This window comes from Haemorhous mexicanus, chromosome 3, assembly GCF_027477595.1.
Source record: "Haemorhous mexicanus isolate bHaeMex1 chromosome 3, bHaeMex1.pri, whole genome shotgun sequence".
Taxonomy (NCBI): domain Eukaryota; kingdom Metazoa; phylum Chordata; class Aves; order Passeriformes; family Fringillidae; genus Haemorhous; species Haemorhous mexicanus.
Window position 1 is genome coordinate 80,988,569 of NC_082343.1, and position 18,157 is coordinate 81,006,725.

Genomic DNA, 18,157 nt, shown 5'->3' on the forward strand with positions numbered 1-18,157 from the left:
GGTGCCTTCCCTCCAAAAATCTCTTCTGGATTCCTTCCCTTCAAGAGCCCTTCCATGGGCTCTCCATCATGCCACTTGTTCTTCCCACTGCCACTGGCAGGGAGAAAGCACCTTTCTGAGCACTGTCAAACCCGCTCTCAAATGTTTGCTTTGCCCCTGGCCTCTGCCTTGGACAGGCATAAACCTTCCCTAATGTACACTCACAGGTCTTTCAGAGGCTGAACTAAACCTCAAGCAGAAGCAGGGGCCAGCTTTTAAAGTGCCTAAGGGATAATTCATGACCAGAACTCACTGATGGAAGTAGACAGCTCAAACCTCTTAGCAATTATTGAATTTAGATTAAGCATCTTTCTAAGATACCTTGAAGCCCAGGTAAAAGATTTGAGAGAGGAGTCATTGACAACACCATTGGCCTCTGTTAGGAGATTGTTGTATTGGCTTTTTGTACAACTTTCAACAAGTCTTTGAGAAGACCAGCATGGCTAAGCAGTCTCATTTATGAGAAACTTTATCTCAGGAACTTTTCCCTCATTGAGTTTCTTTGTCAGCCTGTTTTCCTTTGGTCTACTTCTTACTTGTCTTGTGTATATTCAGATGAGTGCCTCTCTGAGTGTGCCATCTTCTCTAAAATCAAGAGCCAGCAAAACCTTTTACTCCTTTTTTTGAGCCCTCCTGCCATGCAAGTGGCTGGCGTGCAGCTGGCTCTGAGGGCAGCAAAGGCTTCGCCTGCACAAGGGAGCAACCAAGGAGCTGCTGCCATCACCATCCCAGCCACAGCACCGGGGCACTGAACAGCAGTTTGCATTTTGGATGTGGAAGGGGATCAGAGCCTCCTCTGTCCAGCATTTGGTGCAGCTCCAACAGCTTCTGGAATTACTCTCCCAGGCTCTTTAATGCTCAGAGACCTCCCAGGCCTGTAATGCTGCTTTTTATCCTTGATGGAAATCTGGGGCAGAAGCTAATAATTTTATCCCAAGTTAGGGAATGGCCTGCCTCCTGGCCTGCTTCCCAGACCATCTCCATTTTGTTCCTGGGCAACAGCCAGTAGCTTATTTGATTTATTGTTTCCCTAATTCCTGGCCTCACACTCCATCATAAGTCAGTGTCAGGAATGCCTCCCCCTCTCCACTTATCCACACACATTGTTCCTCCTGCCCACACGTTCTAATGACTGTCCCAAACTGCTGTATGCAGAGAGAATTTTACAGGGACAAAAAGCCACCAAACAAATGTTTTCTCAGTGCTAAAATTATCACAGGTGCCTAAACTGCATGCTGAGTGCAGGAATCAGTTTTTAATGACATTCTGCCAACCACTGCCACAATCACAGGCTCATGCTCTAAGGGGTGGAAGTTCTGAGGAGTAAATGGAGTGAAATAAGCACGTACTTCTCACAGGCACTGCCCAGGGCTCATAGCTGTGCTTCTCTCCTCCTGGCAGCCCAATCTTAAAACGAAGCCCTGACATCACCAAATCTCCCCTGACGAAGTCAGAGCAGCTGCTGCGAATAGATGACCATGACTTCAGCATGAGACCAGGTTTTGGAGGTACGAAACATGCACATTTGTCACTGTTCCTGTTTTACACTGTCACTTTTTGTACTGCAACATTTACAGCTGTGAAGAAGCAGATTGGCTCTTCTGTCTCTAATTTCTATTCTTTTGAGTTGTGAATTCATGGCAGCCTTGGGGGAATGGAGGTTCAGTGAAATAGCCTTCTGGATGAGAAAAAACATAGTCAAAGGCATGGAAATGTGATTAATAGGCAATATATGAATCCTATTGCTCAGTGACACTTTCCTCTGATAAAAATCTGCAAATATACCTTATGTTTATTCCTGGATGATGTGAGAAATTCTACGTTTTTGTCTTAGTATGGCCATACATATGCAAAATCAAATGATGTACCACATTTACTTCATTTAAAACCCAAAATAAAATATTTTGACTGTGTAAATGCTTGCTCACAGTTTTGTGGCTGTGTGCTAGAGCAGTCGAAGCTTTCAGGGAAATGGATGAAGGAGAACACGCTTTCTTTCAGCCCATCGGATTAGAGAATATTGTAATTTATCTACCCTTTCTGGCTGACAGATGGTCATTCAAATCCAGGATGCCATTATATACTCCAATGAAAGAAGATTTTATCGCTAAATGCTCAATATGCCAAATACCAGCATGTTAAATTAATTTAAAAACATTTCAGCTTCACAGCAGTTCACAAATGTGAGCATTATTTTACTTGACAGCTCTCCTGGACTGTAATTGCCAGAGATATATGAGAGACTAGTCAAAGCCTGGAGGAGGGAAAAAGTTCAGAATCCCCATTACATGGGGGGTCACAGTTGGATCCTTCCCCTCAGGAGCCTCAGGCTCAGTGGCACATGCCTGTGTCCTGCAGTGTATCCCCTCCTGTCACCCTTTCTTTTCCACAGCTGAGCACTGAGTCTTGTGAAAGTCAAATACACACAGTAGCTTTCATGGATGTTATTAGCCTTCAAGGGGAGCAAAAGTGAGGGGAAAATGTCCCACATTCCCTTAGTTGTGCCACCCCACTGGTCTCTCTCTGAATGGATCCTCTTCCAGTATTGTCTCACCAGTCCTGGACCCAAGCACTAGAGCTAAAAACAATTGAAGTTGCTTTTAAATCTTGAAGGGACACATGTAGGATAACACAATAAAAAGAGAAAATTATTCATGGGTCAGTCTTATTACTGACTTTAGGAGATTTTTTTTGTGAATTCCAATAATTCATACTTTCTATTGGCTTACTGTTGTTTCTGTTTAAGACAGAGAATCTATTTCCATCTGTGAGATAATAAAGTCAGAGGATTGCTTTGTCTCATTAGGTTTGTACTTTGTCAACTCCTATTTTTTTTTCCCTAGGCCCTGCAATTCCTGTTGGGGTGGATGTCCAAGTTGAAAGTCTGGACAGCATTTCTGAGGTGGACATGGTAAGAGTCATAGATGGGACCCCTGGAGACCAAAACTCTGCGGTCTACCTGGGTTTGTGTCCATGGGATTTGAATACCGCCAAGGACAAACACTGCACAGCTTCCAAAGGCAAATTCAGGTTTGATCTGAATCTGCCAACAATTGCTTCTGTTGACCTCAGGCTCCCATTTCATGGCCCTTGAAGCAGAAGGAAGAAATCTGTCATTTTCTTTTCTCTAGGACAGAATGATAAAACATTGCCAAGACTGTCTCAAAGGATTTGGGTTTCTATATTTTCTTAAATAGTGATAACACACTTAAAAGCTCTGAGGAGACCAATGAATGTGTTTGTTTTAAGGCACTTACATGCTGCAGACATAGTCACTTTGGACAAGTTCTGAGGTAGTCAGGGGCCAGAGAGCTCCCAAGGAAAAGGGGGAATGTCATTAAACTGAAAGAGAGTAGGTTTTGATGAGATATAAGGAAGAAATTCTTTACTCAGAGTCTGGTGAGGCACTGGAACAGACTGCCCAGAGAAGTTGTGGATAACTCATTCCATTCAAGATCAGGCTGGTGGCTTTGAACAATTTGGTTTAGTGGAAGATAGCTTGCCAATGTCAGGGGGATTGGAACAAGATGGTCTTTAAGGACACATTTCCAGCCCAAACATTCTGTGACCCACAGAGTCTCCCAGTAACTCAGGTTTTGCTTTGGAAGAGAAAAGAATCACTCCCCAATACAGAATATTTTTCAAAATGTTTTGACTTTTCAACAAAATTATCAAACAGCTCCGAAGGTTTCACAGGAAGCCCCAGATTCTCTGTGCTCCTAATTAACAGACAGAGGGATAAAGAGCCTGCACTGGACCTCCTCCCATGCCGGAGCCAGGCACAGGGCTGTGTGGCAGCACAGCTGGTGGTTAGCAGAGACACTGGTGACATGTCAGGCTCCTCTCACTGCAGCTATTTCAGCTCTTGTGTGGGCTGGGATATCTGCAGTCATCTGACCTCAGGGGTCAGCATTTTCTCCAGAACTGGGGACCCTTCCAGCTGACTCCCTGACTCCAGTGCTCTTGGCACCCTGACAGATAGCCATGAGTATCCTGAGCTTTCACGTGCTCTGGTTGAGAAGAAAGCTTGTGAAGGTGGCCCCTAAAAAGCTTTGGGATTTAAAGCAGATTGGAAGAACTAACATCAAGGACTTAGAAGTCAAAGAAAATACCTGGACCCCAAAACAAACAAAACCCAAACAACAAACCTATTCTTCTTTTTTTTTTTTTTAATCAAACATTATAATTTTGAATTAGTTCCCATGGTTTTTGAATACTGTCCCTGTTCCTCCTCCAGTATCATGTTGCAATACTCATCAACATGGGAAAACCACTAGATGGCCTTGGGTTAAAAAAAAAAATTCAGGGTTGATTTTGACTCTTAGCAAAATAATAATGGAGAAGACTTTACATTTTCAGAATCAATACTTTTTAACTCGTGCAGCTTTATAGAAAAATGCCATGGTGCTTAGCAAGATCATTACTTGCTTTTTAAAGCAAGTAATGATGTGTCTTTAAATGAAGACACATCAGTGACAGTGTTATTCATTCTGTACTGAGTTTAAGCTTGAGAAGTGAGTTGTGGCTGAACCCAGTAAATCTGTCTGACCTGATGAATAAAAAAGCTGCAGCTGGTGATGCCCCTTGCAGCCCGGGGAGTGGATGTGCCCTCAGGAGAGGTGCTTTACACGTCGTGGTTTGTCCCAGAGAGGAGCAATCACTACTGTGCTGATAAGGTATAAATAGTGACAGAATCCTGTTTGCTGCAGGACTTCACCATGACACTTTACCTGAGGCACTACTGGAAAGATGAGAGGCTGTCCTTCCCCAGCACCAACAACCAAAGCATGACCTTTGATGGCAGACTGGTGAAGAAGATCTGGGTCCCCGACATGTTCTTTGTGCACTCCAAGCGTTCCTTCATCCACGACACCACCACAGACAATGTCATGCTGCGGGTCCAGCCAGATGGGAAGGTACTTTATAGCCTCAGGTAAAACTGCATTCGGTCAATGCAAGCTATTAGTGGAAAGAGAAAGTGGTTTAATTGATTCCTGTATTGTGTTTTTGCATGACTTCATACAAAAAAAAAGGCATAAGAAGAATGAATATGCTGGCTACCCACTGGCATCTGAGTGCCTGTATGAGTACATTTAAGTGCCTGTTGCAGAAAGCCAGTTTCTGTGCCAGCATTGTTGGTTCCATCACTGTCTCTTCATCTTGTGAATATGGCTAGCCCCTGTCCCTGTTGGGAAGCTGCAGTCAGACGTGGCAGTCCCTTGGAGCAGCTCAGCAGGGGCTAACAGGCTGCTATCCCCACGGGGCACTGCTGAGGAGGCAGGGCACAATCTAAATAAAAGGGCAGTGTCTGGTAATAAAGAGAAATCCAGGGCAGGTATAGTTATCCACTTCACTACACAGCAAGGTCTCTGGGCTTACCAAAATGTGCAGTTTCTATACTTGAAAGCAATAATGAAGAAGTGTAAATTATACCAAATGCCCCTTTATGATAAACAAAAAAACAGAGGGAACATCCTTCATCACGTGAAGTGACAAACTTCAGCACAAGGGTATATAGCTCTTGGTGACTCCCGTGTATTGTTAGAGCAACCCAAACACTTGGTTTGGCTCTTCCTATTTTTGCTCACTTTTCATGTGAAATCCATGAGAGCTCCTTGCAGGAGACATTTTTAGTACACATTGCTTTGTCCTCTGGCTTGAGGGGTGGTCCCAGCCCTGGCTTTCTCCCTTATTTTCCATATTGTTCATCAGTTGACATAAGTCTGAATGTTATTAAACTGTGATTTTAAAATTTCTGATAAGTAACGCTTTCATGCTTGGAGATGCTAAGTGAGGAACGTCTGTGTCATGATTTAACCCCAGCTGGTAACTAAGCCCCATGTAACTGCTGGCTCACTCCACCCTGGTGGGAGGGAGAATTGGAACAGTAAAAGACAAAAAAAACCTCGTGGGCTGAGATAAAGGCAGATAATTAGGTAAAACAAAAGCCGCATGCACAGGCAAAGCAAATCAAGTAATTCATCCAGCACTTCCCAAGGGCAGGCAGGTGTTCAGCCAGCCCCAGAAAAGCAGGGCTCCATCACATGTAATGGTCACTTGGGAACACGAATGCCTTTATTCCAAACTTCCCCCCCTTCTTTCTTCTTCACCCACTTCATATGCTAAGCATGATGACATAAGCTGTGGAATGTCCTTTTGGTCAGCCGGGATCAGCTGTCCCCTCCAAACTCCCCGTGCACCCTCAGTCTCTTCCCTTTTAGGGTGGTGTGAGAAGCAGAAAAGGCCATGGTGTTTGGAAGCCCTGCTCAGCATTGATAAAAATATCCTTGTGTTATTAACACTGTTTTCTTGACAAATCCAAGACGTAATCCCACACTAGATACTGTGAAAAAAAATTAACTCTATCCCAGACAATCAATTTGTCAATCTCTAAAGGAATAAAAAATCTGTTCTTCTGTTTTACTTGGCTGCAGCTCCATCCAGTTAGAAAACAAGTACTGCCAAAGGACCCATAAAAACCTATTTGAAAGGAAATTTCTGTACAATAATCTGATGCAAGAATGTCAACATCACCTCCACAGCAATGAAATAACAAAATAGCTGATAAATAAACAAAGCATCAGATGATAGATAATATATTCTGAAGGACAAAAACAAGGAAAACCTGGCTGATAGGAGGTCAGTATCAGCAAGACTCATAGATTTAACTAGTGAGAAAGTTGAGAATACACTGCTTGTGAAGACTGTGGAGGTCTTTAGGGAATGTTGATAGTGGCAGAGGTGAAGTTGAGCCTGCCACAAGGTTGGAGGATAACTTCTCAGCCTGCCAAGGTGTTTTATGACTGTATAAAAAAAGTCAAGCAAAGAAATTCTTGATTCCCTAGGGGGCATCAGTTTGACAAGAATTCTTTTGTTCTTTGATATTTTTATCTTACAGTTCATTTGAATTCATAGCCTGAACATTTCCTTCTCATTATCAAAGCTTTTTCTTCACTCAGCAGATTAGACAAGGTTCAGGTATTCTTTAGGCCTTTGCAAAGTTTGGTCAGGTCCTGAGTACAATAAAAAAGGACAAGAATATGACATATTGTTCAGCTATAGCATGCATGCCTACACACTCATTTAGCTGCCAATCATCGGTGATGCAAGCATTTCTGGTTACCTAAAGAAGATGGGAACAGGAGGACATCAAACTCAGATCCTGCACAGCCTTATGCTTAAACAATTGCCCAGTGCAAAGTGGTGGGGAAAGACTTCAATAGCAAATTGGCTGAGTTTCAGTGTTTTATTCAGCAGCAAGTGCAGGTTGCAATGCTTCGTGAATGCTGAGGAAGGACAAAGACTCCCCGTAAGAACAAACAGGTCATTACTGCCTGTCTGCCTTGCTGAATGCCTTTGCCTGCAGATTGTATTTTTCCTTGGTGTCTGCCATTTTAGGGTTCTTTGCCAGACATTGTTTTCCCATCTTGGAAACCACCACAGACTTCACTGGCACATAAACTTCCAGCTGAGCCAAGCACTTTCACTCAAAGGCTAAATCCAGACAGGAAAGAAACATCAGACAGAACCCACTCGTGTAGAAGCACTACTAATATAAGGGATTGCATTGTGTTTTTATCACTGTATGATGTCTCTCTCCCACTAACCCTTCTATAACTTAGTTCTTTCTCCAATATAATTTATACTTTTATTTTCATTTACTTTTCTGGAGTCCAAACCAGTCGAGTTCAGATTTATGGTTGCTTCTGGTTCAAACACCAAATTATGCTATTAAAAATGTGATAATCAGACCATAGCAAAGCCAGAGATTTTGGCGGATGGACCAGAGCATTTCGGTGGTCACTTGCATTCCAGCTCCAGCCCTGTGCCCTCTGGTGGCTGATTCCCATGTGTGATCACCGAGTTTCCACTGAGCAGCTGGAAATTCATGGTGTGCCAGGAAATTGCCTGCATCCCTTATGGGTTGCAACCCATGGCTTTGATAAATGCAAATTATTTCATTGTACAAAGCATCTGTTTAAAGGACAGATGTCTGCAAAGATGTGTTTGCTGATTGTCAGGGGGGAAGTGTCCTTTTTGCCCTTTCTAATTTTCTTCTCCAATACTTCTGCCATCTAGCTGCAATTTGTAATGGCCTAACTTTTGAGTCACCTTTTTTAACAGTAGCTTGCTGAAAGGAAGAAATGGAATGGCTAAAGTGGAATGGCTTTAGCTGAATGGAAAAAAATTTATTTTCAGTTGAGTGGTACTGGCTGTAGTTGTTTAATAAAAGACCCAACTCACAGCTTTACTATTTTACAGTCCCATAAGGAGACAAGTTTTTGATGGAGTGTTTTTTATTATTCCCAGAGTTACAGTAACAGCAATGTGCAACATGGATTTTAGTCGCTTTCCCCTGGACACGCAGACATGTTCTCTGGAGATTGAAAGCTGTAAGTAAAGTGGAGGTATAGGGGAACCAAGGGCACCCCATGGGCACCCAAACTGTTTTATACCAATAATTATTATATCAATAATTAATTATACCAATAATTAAACTACTGCTACATTCATGGAAGCTCTAACCAAAGTCATCAGACTTCAACACTAAGAAAAGCTCCCTGCCTGTATTTTTTCACTAGAACTAGATGCTCTTTGCAACAAGTGTTTTTAAAAAACAGCTGTGAGCACTGTCTTGCCAGTGGCCCTGAATGCCCAGTGGGGCCCAGGCTGCCCCACTGCCACCCCACCCCAAAGCCCCTGGGCCACTTGCCTGCTGGTCAGCAGTCTCCATTTGCCCAGGTGCCCTCAAACACATGGATAAATGGCCCTATGCCCTTCACGGGCACCATCTGCTCATCCATGCTGTAGAAACCATGATGGGGTAGTGACATTAATTGCCTATTTGAGATAAAGCCAGCTTATGCCTTTTGTCCCAAGTAGGATGCACATATGAATTGCCCAGGTTTCACATAGCAACATTTTAAATTTTGGCTTTTTTGAGTTATTTTCTTCTCCTTCTTAAGCTTGCAATAAGAAATGACAATCTTAATTCTGTTTTAATACATTTATATGCAACTTTTTTCTCCCTGTGTGAAAAGGGCTCTACTAAACCCATCTGAAAGGATTAACATTACTGTTACTTCCACATGTATTAAAAAAAAAAGTAATGTTCATATGTATGTCATAGGCAGAAAGCTTTTTCTCGAAGAGTTTTTTATTCCGCATGCCTCAGACCATTGTTTGTCCAGATTGTTCCTCTCAGATTGTTCCTGTCATCACTCCAAGCAGGTTCTTTCTTCTAAAGGTCCCTTTCTTTGCTTTTGATTTTAGGAGGTTTACAGGAAAGAGTTGTTCAAGTTCTGATGCAGTGGGTTACTTCACAGTCATATTATGTGTGTGAAACTGTGATTAGAGAACCAGAAGGGTTAACAAAACATACCAGGCATCAGGCCTGAGGGCTGTGACCATGAGCTAGTCCACTCCTTGCCACAGCCATACCCACCATCTAGGTGGATGGCATTTGGGAATTTGACCTTTTCAGCTGGGAGCTCTGTGAGTAAGCCCTGGACTGTGAGGGTGGTAGCAACTGTCTTAGTGCGTTATCCTGAATTTCCTCTGCTTCCCTAGATGCCTACACAGAAGATGACCTTATGCTCTACTGGAAGAATGGGAACGATTCCCTAAAAACAGATGAGAGGATATCACTGTCCCAGTTCCTGATTCAGGAGTTTCACACCACCACAAAGCTTGCCTTTTACAGCAGCACAGGTGGGCAGCCAGAGCATCTGCCAGACCTGAGGGAAGAAGGGTGAAAACTGTCTCTCTTGACCTTGGCCATGGAGAATTGTACGCTGGGGCTTCTCTCTGTATCCCATCAGACCTGCCACTCTCCTATACCAAGTTGGCTGTCCCTGCCACACACTTCCACCTTAATGGTCATGTAGTCTGGAAAGATAATCCCACTTCAAGGTCATGCCAAGTCTTCACTTGAATTAAACTCTCTGATTGATAGGTTATATTTTCTGGAATTTATCAGCCCGAGAGATGGTTTGACTTTGATAGTTGGTGCACTAAGGAGTTTTTTCTCTAAAATGCAATGATCTGCAGCCATTAACTGTGTTTTTAGAAAAGAAAAGTAGTCACTTTTCCCCTGGTGCATCATCACCCTATCTGAAAGTAGTCTAGTGTTGGTGTAACTTGTCTTTTTCACTCTCTCTGTTTCACAGGGTGGTACAATCGCCTCTATATAAACTTCACGTTACGCCGACACATCTTCTTCTTCCTGCTCCAAACCTACTTCCCTGCCACTCTCATGGTCATGTTGTCCTGGGTGTCCTTCTGGATCGACCGACGAGCAGTTCCTGCCCGAGTCCCATTAGGTAAAAGCAATCTTGTAGTCAGCAGACCTAAGAGCAAGGCTACAACCACAGCCTTGACCATCAAGGTGAAATCCCTGGTGCCATGGCCCGTGTTGCCTCAAGGCACAGAAATCAGCTATGTCATACACGCGTGCCCCCAGGGACAGGGCACGTGTCCCCCTATGGCGCAAACTCTCCTTGTGACAAGAGAATTGCTTTCCCTGTTTGCACAAGATGCACCTGGAATGAATCAGAGAGCAAATATTCCCACTCTGCTTTTATTGCTCCAAACAGAGAAAGGTCATGTATACAGCCAAGGTTTCAGTATCCTTCAGAGACTTTAGAGGGCAAGAAGGTGAAAATCAGAATCAGCAGCCCTGACAAAATTTCAGTTTATTGAGTTTTGCTAGAGGAGGGAGAGTGGAGGTAACACAGCTGAACTGTGCCGTGCAGTTTAACTTTTTAAATGAGTTTGCATTGCAGTGTGAGGGATTCGGCTTCCCCTTTTGCAGCATCTTTTTGAGGGATGAAGCCATATGTCACAGGAGTCACCAAAGGAGCAGATCTGTGATATGGACATAAATCTTCTAAAGTGGATGCTTTGCCCTCAGCAAAGTGCTGTTTGTTTTTTTGCAGATTCTGAGCTCGGGCTTTCTTCCTCTTATTCCAGGCAACATGCCTCAGGATTTTATTTATTCATAAAATCATATTCCTCAGTGGAGAGAATAAAGAGAGACAAAATAGGGATGGCAACAGAGCAGTTTTTCAAGTCTGAATTTAGAAACAGCATTCATTGCCTCAAGACATCATTAAAAGAAGCATAAGGGCATGGGCCATGGCTTTTCAGAAGATGTAGGCACTGGCTTAGCAGTATTTTTGGTGCCTAAATACTCCTGTGAATGCAGTCCTTTGTGCTTATATACATAATTTCAACTTCCAAAGTATTCACTAATATGAAATAATTAGCCCCTGAAATGAGAGGGCCATGGAGAGGCTCTCCTGGAGCCAGAGTAATGCTGAACTACAGGGGCTCCTGCCCTTGCTCTTGTGCTTATTGTGCTTGCCCAGGGTGTAACGTGGGACAGCACTGCCTTACGGGGCACCATATTCCCTGATTTTGCTCCAGTGAAGGCACAGACCAAATGTGAGAGTCAGCTGGGGACTCTGACTTCTCATGAAGCAGGACTTCTCAGGAGAAGTCCAGCATACGGAAAACACAGGGGAAACAAGTAAAAGCAGCAGCTTCACTTGTGTCCATGCTGTGGAAAGGATAAACTAGAAGCTGAGATACTCAGAATCGTAGAATCATAGAATATCTTGAGTTGGAAGGGATCCATAAGGATCATTGAGTTCAAATCCATGTACTTGTACCCCTCTAGGGACTGTCCTGAACCTAGAATGGGGTGCAGCCAGCACAGGGTAAAAGTGCTGCTGCCTGGCCATGGGAGGGGAGGCTGGTGGTGTGGTGAGGAGCCAGACTAGCAACACCCTGAGACCAGAATTAGAGCTGTGCTCACCAAATAGACAAGAAAACTGGACAAGATGTGTTTGTCCAGTTACAAATCAGGGCTGCCTGGACCCTCCACAAGCAGTGAAACTCATTACCCAAAAGTGAAAAAAAATATTGCAAGGTAAATTCAGATGTCGGGAAATTGTAACAACCGCTGTATTTGTGATGAAGAGTCTGACTTGAAAGCATCTTATGGTCTCTTCTACTGGTGAATTCCCAGGAATAACCACCGTGCTGACCATGTCCACAATCATCACTGGGGTGAATGCCTCCATGCCTCGTGTTTCCTACATCAAAGCAGTGGACATTTACCTGTGGGTCAGTTTTGTGTTTGTCTTCCTCTCGGTGCTGGAATACGCGGCTGTGAATTACTTGACAACGGTGCAAGAGCGGAAGGAGAGGAAACTGCGGGACAAGGTGAGGTTTTCTATCTCCAATGTCATTCTATAGCCCATGGGAAAAGGTGTGGCAAAGTCTGGAAATGTTCAAAGTTTTGCAACTGCAGGTCTCAGCTGCCTGGGGAAAAGGCAGTTCATGCAAAAAGACACCAGCAGTGAGGCATTGCAGGTCATGAAGATTTGCCACACACAGCCCACACTGAAGCTTACTCCTCTTTGGAGTCTGCATGGGCTAACTTAGGTATAATCCTCCATTGTCTGTATAGATGGGATGGGTTTTAGGATTTTTACCTTTAAATATTTTTTAAATACTGCAGATTAAAACCTGTGGGTAGAATCAGTTGGGTTCTGTGGTTTGGCGTTCAGATGACCTGACAGATATCCCCCACTTTTGTCTGTGTACAGTCTAAACTTATACACAGTGGTCCCAATTTTCCCACTCTGCCCTTTTTACATTAAATTTAAACTAAAATTTCAGCCTAAGGGGATTTCTCTCCAAATACAGCAGGCTTCATTCCTTCTTGTGTTTTCCCTCTGTCTTCCTCTGATTTTCTCAGCTACAAGGCACAGTTCCAACCTTTATTTGCACCCTGGTACCTGTGCGTAAACCAAAGAAGCTTTTCCACAGGCAGCCCTGCTCTCTCCCTGACTGTACCTGTGCCTCGCAGACATGGAAGTGGAGATGGAAAAAGCTCCTGCCTAGCTCCACTGTTTTGTTCTCCTTTTTGCATCCCAGCAGCCTGAATCCCCCAGGCCTTTCCCCACCTCTATGGGATGGAAGGAGGAAAGGGATAGAAGGAGGAAAGGGATGTTTGTGAGTGTGTGGACACACTGAACCCTTGCTGCCCTTGTCTGTGCCCACAGCCTGCCTGTGCATGCAGCCTACCTCAGCCCCGGCCCATGATGGTGGACGGCAGCTACAACGACGGGGACGTGAACGAGCTGGGGCACTTCATGTCCGAGGACGGGGACAAACAGGACCGGATGATGGTGCAGCTGGCACTGGGCTCGGAGAGGGGCTCGGCCAGGAGGAAAAACCAGAGATACGTCAGCATGCGCATCGACACCCATGCCATCGACAAGTACTCCAGGATAATATTCCCTGGGGCATACATTCTGTTTAATTTGATATACTGGTCCATTTTTTCATAAAGATTCATAACTTCTGTAGTCACAGAGCATTGTGACATGAAATGAAAGTACAGTCTTATAGGCTAAGAGAAAGAAAATAGAGAAGAGTTTTATTTGGAAGGATGATTGATTTTTTCCAGGATTTAAGTAATTTATTTTTTTTTTTATTAGAGGCAATTCACGTGTGGCATAAATAATTGTGGAAGTTTCACATGTCAGCAAAATATAGGATACACAATCTAAAATTTTATACTTATTTAAAGACGTGCTATGTTCCTTCTTGTGCCTCACAGGCCACTGTAAACTATTTTAACAAGTGACTATAATTGCCAGTTGCTTATATATGGTGCATCCTCCATTTTGTGCCCCTGAAATCCTAATTCTCTGAGTACCTGAGTGCATGCATCTCTCAGCTCAGCAGACTGACCACATTCAATACCAAAAAATACAAGAATATGCAAATACTTGCATGTTTGCAGGATGAGGTCAGAAATGGTAATTACAAACACAAAATATCCACTGCTGGGAAATGCTTTGGCAAGGTTATTGATGGCTACAACTTTCACAGCTTAATGCATGACTCAATAGCAGTACTGCACTGGCAGGTCCACATAGCAATACTTTCAGACTTGTGCTTTGTCTTAATAGTATTTAAAACATGGAAATATTTCCAAACTGTCTTGACTAAGATTTTTAAAATAGGAGTTGCAATGTACATTTAACAAGGAATGAACGAAAGCCAGACTTCCTGTAATACTAACCAAATCATCTGGGAAACAGAGGAGCTCTCCTTGGATCTGCTGGTAGTTTTGCTCTTGAGTTTCCTGGGAATGGGTTTCTCTGCAAAATGATCCAGTGAAGATGATCAAACTACTTCAGGAGAAGCCTCTTTCCTCTGATATAGTCTGGGCATTGCCAGCCTGTATAAGCCTGAAAACCTATTGCAACCTGCAATGCCAGCAGTAGTTGTAACTCACTTTCAGGAAAATCCAGGTTCATCTGTTTGTAGTAAAAGCATAACAGAAAGGTGCTCAACAGCTGACAAAGCAGTAGTAGGGACTTTACAAGAGATACCATGCCAAAATCTTTCGAATTTAGTAAGAAAACAGCTTCTACCGTAAGACAGCAGTTCCACTGCAGACCCAGGTACAACTGACAGAATCTGCTTTCATGCTGCATGTTCCCCCAGCATCCTGCAGCCCACCATGCCCTCAGAGAAGGCTCAGCATCTTCCAAGGCAGAGCAAGGGGACACAGCTGGAGCTGGGGCAGTTGGCACTGACTTAAGTCCTAACTCTCCAACACAGTGCCTGCAGAGCAGCCAGTCAGTGTGAATACACTCCATATGGAAAAGGCAGAATCTGTAATACAGAAGTGATAAAATAGTTCAGAAAAACAAGAATCAGTTGAATGGAGTCTGGGGCCTTTACATCACCAGCAGCACCAAAGGTGTCTCAGAATTGTGATCAGTTTTTCTGCTGCTACATGATATACACCTGTGTTCACAGAGCTACCTGAGGGTTTGCATTCACAGGACTTCAAACACCACATGCTTTTGCACACAATTGCAGAGTTCATTACTGCCTCCACAGCAGATACTCTTGTGTTTTACAGGTGGAGCTGCTCTGAGCATCAGATCAAAGCAGTTGTGACTCCAAAAGGAGAGTGAACCTTCTTACATGACACCTTCCCTAGCCTGCCTGGTCTGTCACTCTACCATCAGGTGTGTGACACAGTCATTGCAGTTGTTTGAACACTGCTGGTTGTTGTTTTTATTTCCTATGTAAATAAAGGTTACATAAACATACTCAGCATTTCTTACAACTGCTAAAATTGTGACCTGAAAAACTCCCTACGCTTATCTCACACAGCCTACACTCCATAGGTAAAGCAGTAAAATCACAAAAGCTAAAAATCATTGAAAAACATACCCACCCATAAGATAGTTCTACTACTTATTTCTACAGATTTTTTTACATGCACATGTACTATTATACTTTGTTTTATCAAATCCCCTTCATAGAATATTAGTCTCCTCTAAGTTTTTACAAGAGATTTTAAAAATGCCTTTTTTTTTTTTAACCTGCAAATATTTCAGTCAAATGAAAGTAGAAAGGTCACTCTGGTAAAAGCAGATAAAAGGTTGACTACCAGGTTTGCCCATCCTACATTATTCTTTATTCCTTATTCTGATGACAACTTTCCCCACAAATAGATTTCTTGGGCAAACTTGCACAGGAATGTATTTAGAGTCTCAGTATTGCAAGAACCCATTTATTTCTACAGTTTAAGAATAGCATGAACAAGAGTGCCAGATTTTATAGTAAGCTCTTCAGCTCCATAAGAAGCTTAATGTTCTGTAGTTTTCTGCAGTATGGTACATTCCTTTATAGACTCATTAATCTCAAACTACATATATTATTTGGCATCTGATCAGTATATTAAAGGAGATTTTGAAGGTACAAATGGGGGCTGGACTTTTGAATTCCCTGGCTTTCAGTGGGAATCTAGTTTCCAACTTCCTTTGTGATTTTTCAAAATTTCCCTTCCAGCACAACCCCCTAAACTGATTCCCCAACCTCAGTGTTTTGATTTACACTATTAATTTACTTGTGTTTTATTTGGGAAACTCTAGTGCCTTTTCAGTCTTATATAAATGTGTATATACATGTATTCTATAACTACAGAGTATGTCATATACAGTCAGTGTTTGCTATCAGCAACTGTACTCATTAAACATATTTACATACGCACTTTTTTGGCTTTTAACCTTTCACTGTATAGGTTTTGTATCCAATCATTAACACTCTGCTCCTTTCCACTTCTACAATAAATCAAAGAGGTTTGTTTGCTTTTGTTTATTTCTAGAAACACTGAAAATCACAATAAAACCTCACATTTGTACAGCATCATGTGTTTTCTACCTTCAAAAGCATGATCTCCATGAGTTTATACATGGAGAACTCAGGACCTGATCCAGATGAATACCAAATGCATCCTTAAATCTGGTTATGCTGGTAGGGCTGGAGAGTCCCAGAGTTTCACAAACAGAGCTCTGATAAGAAGCCTGGGTGCAAACTCCAGATCACCATGATGATGACACTCAGCTTTCCATCTCACACAGTAACTGTGTGCATTACCATCCTCGCTCTTCTTGCTTTGAGTGATACTCTGCAATTTCTTTGAGATTAACCCAAAGCCCAGCCAGGAATGAGGCTGTGCACGGAAGGCAGGTCTGTGTGTATTGCGGATAGACACAGGTTCTGCCTGTGAGCATTTATAGCTTTGGAGGCTGAAGCCTTTGGTAATCTTTAAGGATGATGATAATTAGTAATAGGGTGAAGCAGCAAGGAGGCAAACTTCAGTCTGCAACCGAGCAGCTGCAGATACCCCATCCCTGGGAGTGTTAAAGGCCAGGCTGGAAAAGAAATGAAGCAGTGAGAAGGCATGAAGAACTAGATGGTCTTTTCATCTCCCAACCCAAACCATTCTGTGATTCTCGGAAACTCTAGAGCTATTATAACAACAGCCAGTGAATAACTATGAGCACAGCACTTCAAAGTTTCAGCAGCAAAAAGCCCCATTTGAATGTTACAGCCTATTTTTGTACAGTTTTCAGTCATCCTGTTTAATTCGAATTGGTTAGTAACTTTCTTGCCACTCAATTCATTGGTTAGAAGGTGCCTGTGTGTGTATGTGCTAAGACTCTCTCTTTACACAGGAGTTTACATATTTTCTTCACAGATTGTCATGGGATAGACTTCATTTCTCACAGGTGCAACCCGTTTTTCTCACAAGAATAGATTGTTATGCAAAATGATTTTCATTCCTAGAATTCTTTCTCATGGGAATTTAACAGGCTAGCTGTTAATTCAGCTGACCAAGGCCTGATTTTATAAGGCCTTTCTTTTATAAGGTTTTACCTGTATGCAACATAAACAAGAGCACCATATTCTTACACTACCCTCAACCATGCAGACTTCATTAGGACTGAAGCACTGGGCTTCTCCCCTTATTTTTAAATAAGGACATTAGATGCAGTTTAGCTCAAGAAAAATCCTCAGTGGGTTTGTCAGATACTTCTGGCTTCCATTAGTGCCTAGAGGATTCTAAAACCAGCAGCAATCTTATTCAGCTTTGGTTGGGTATGAGCACTTATGCAGGATGCACTTTTACTCCCTAGTAAGAACAAAATGTGGGTGGCAGCAGCAGTCAATGAAACAGTCTGGTGGACAAAGGCTCTGTGGAGGGCTGCTACCTGCAGGACAAGAAAATTGCAAACCTCAGGGTAAAAAGGAAATAATAAAGGATGACTTTTTATTTGTTATTTCAAAATTATTTCTTCTTAAACATTTTGCTCTAAATACAAGTCTGTTTTCAAGAATGCTGTTAGCAAGTTATGAGATCACTCAATGAATACTAGAGAGCCTTCAACAGCTAATGTGTCGTGACTCTTCCTCAGAGGAACACAGTCCTGCTCCCTGTGACTGCAATGGGAGTGGTACAGAGCACTCACAGAAGAGGGAAGCTATTACAGAAATAAGATTCACAAGAACATAAAACTGCATCCCATTTATGGTTTAAGGAAAGACTGCTGCACCAGGAACACAGGGGGTTGCAAGTTCTCTCCTTCAAATATTTTCATAAAGAATAAACCCATCACATTTCATGTTTTATTTTTTGTTTTGCTTTATATCTTTTACTTAGGTCCTAAGACAGATGCTAAATAAGGAAATACAGTCATTTGGTAGGCTGGCAGAGGCTTTAAGTTCTTCACAA

The 18,157-nt window shown here is 42.7% G+C and overlaps 1 protein-coding gene across 1 annotated transcript; it reads left to right on the top strand.

Annotated features, from left to right (window-relative positions):
- Positions 1–1,431: 1,431 nt before the first annotated feature.
- Positions 1,432–13,760, top strand: GABRR1 (gamma-aminobutyric acid type A receptor subunit rho1). Its single transcript, XM_059843387.1, has 8 exons — positions 1,432–1,547; positions 2,883–2,950; positions 4,749–4,972; positions 8,350–8,432; positions 9,610–9,750; positions 10,209–10,361; positions 12,071–12,267; positions 13,113–13,760. Exons 1-8 carry the CDS (start codon positions 1,529–1,531, stop codon positions 13,398–13,400), a joined length of 1,173 nt encoding a protein of 390 aa, XP_059699370.1. The 5' UTR covers positions 1,432–1,528; the 3' UTR covers positions 13,401–13,760.
- The last annotated feature ends 4,397 nt before the right edge of the window (positions 13,761–18,157 follow it).

What these genes read in the sequence shown, in the direction of transcription:
- GABRR1 (XM_059843387.1), top strand. An exon ending in TGCCTTTTACAGCAGCACAG is followed by an intron (nt 9,751 to 10,208) that starts GTGGGCAGCCAG and finishes TCTGTTTCACAG; the next exon opens with GGTGGTACAATCGCCTCTAT. An exon ending in AGAGGAAACTGCGGGACAAG is followed by an intron (nt 12,268 to 13,112) that starts GTGAGGTTTTCT and finishes CTGTGCCCACAG; the next exon opens with CCTGCCTGTGCATGCAGCCT.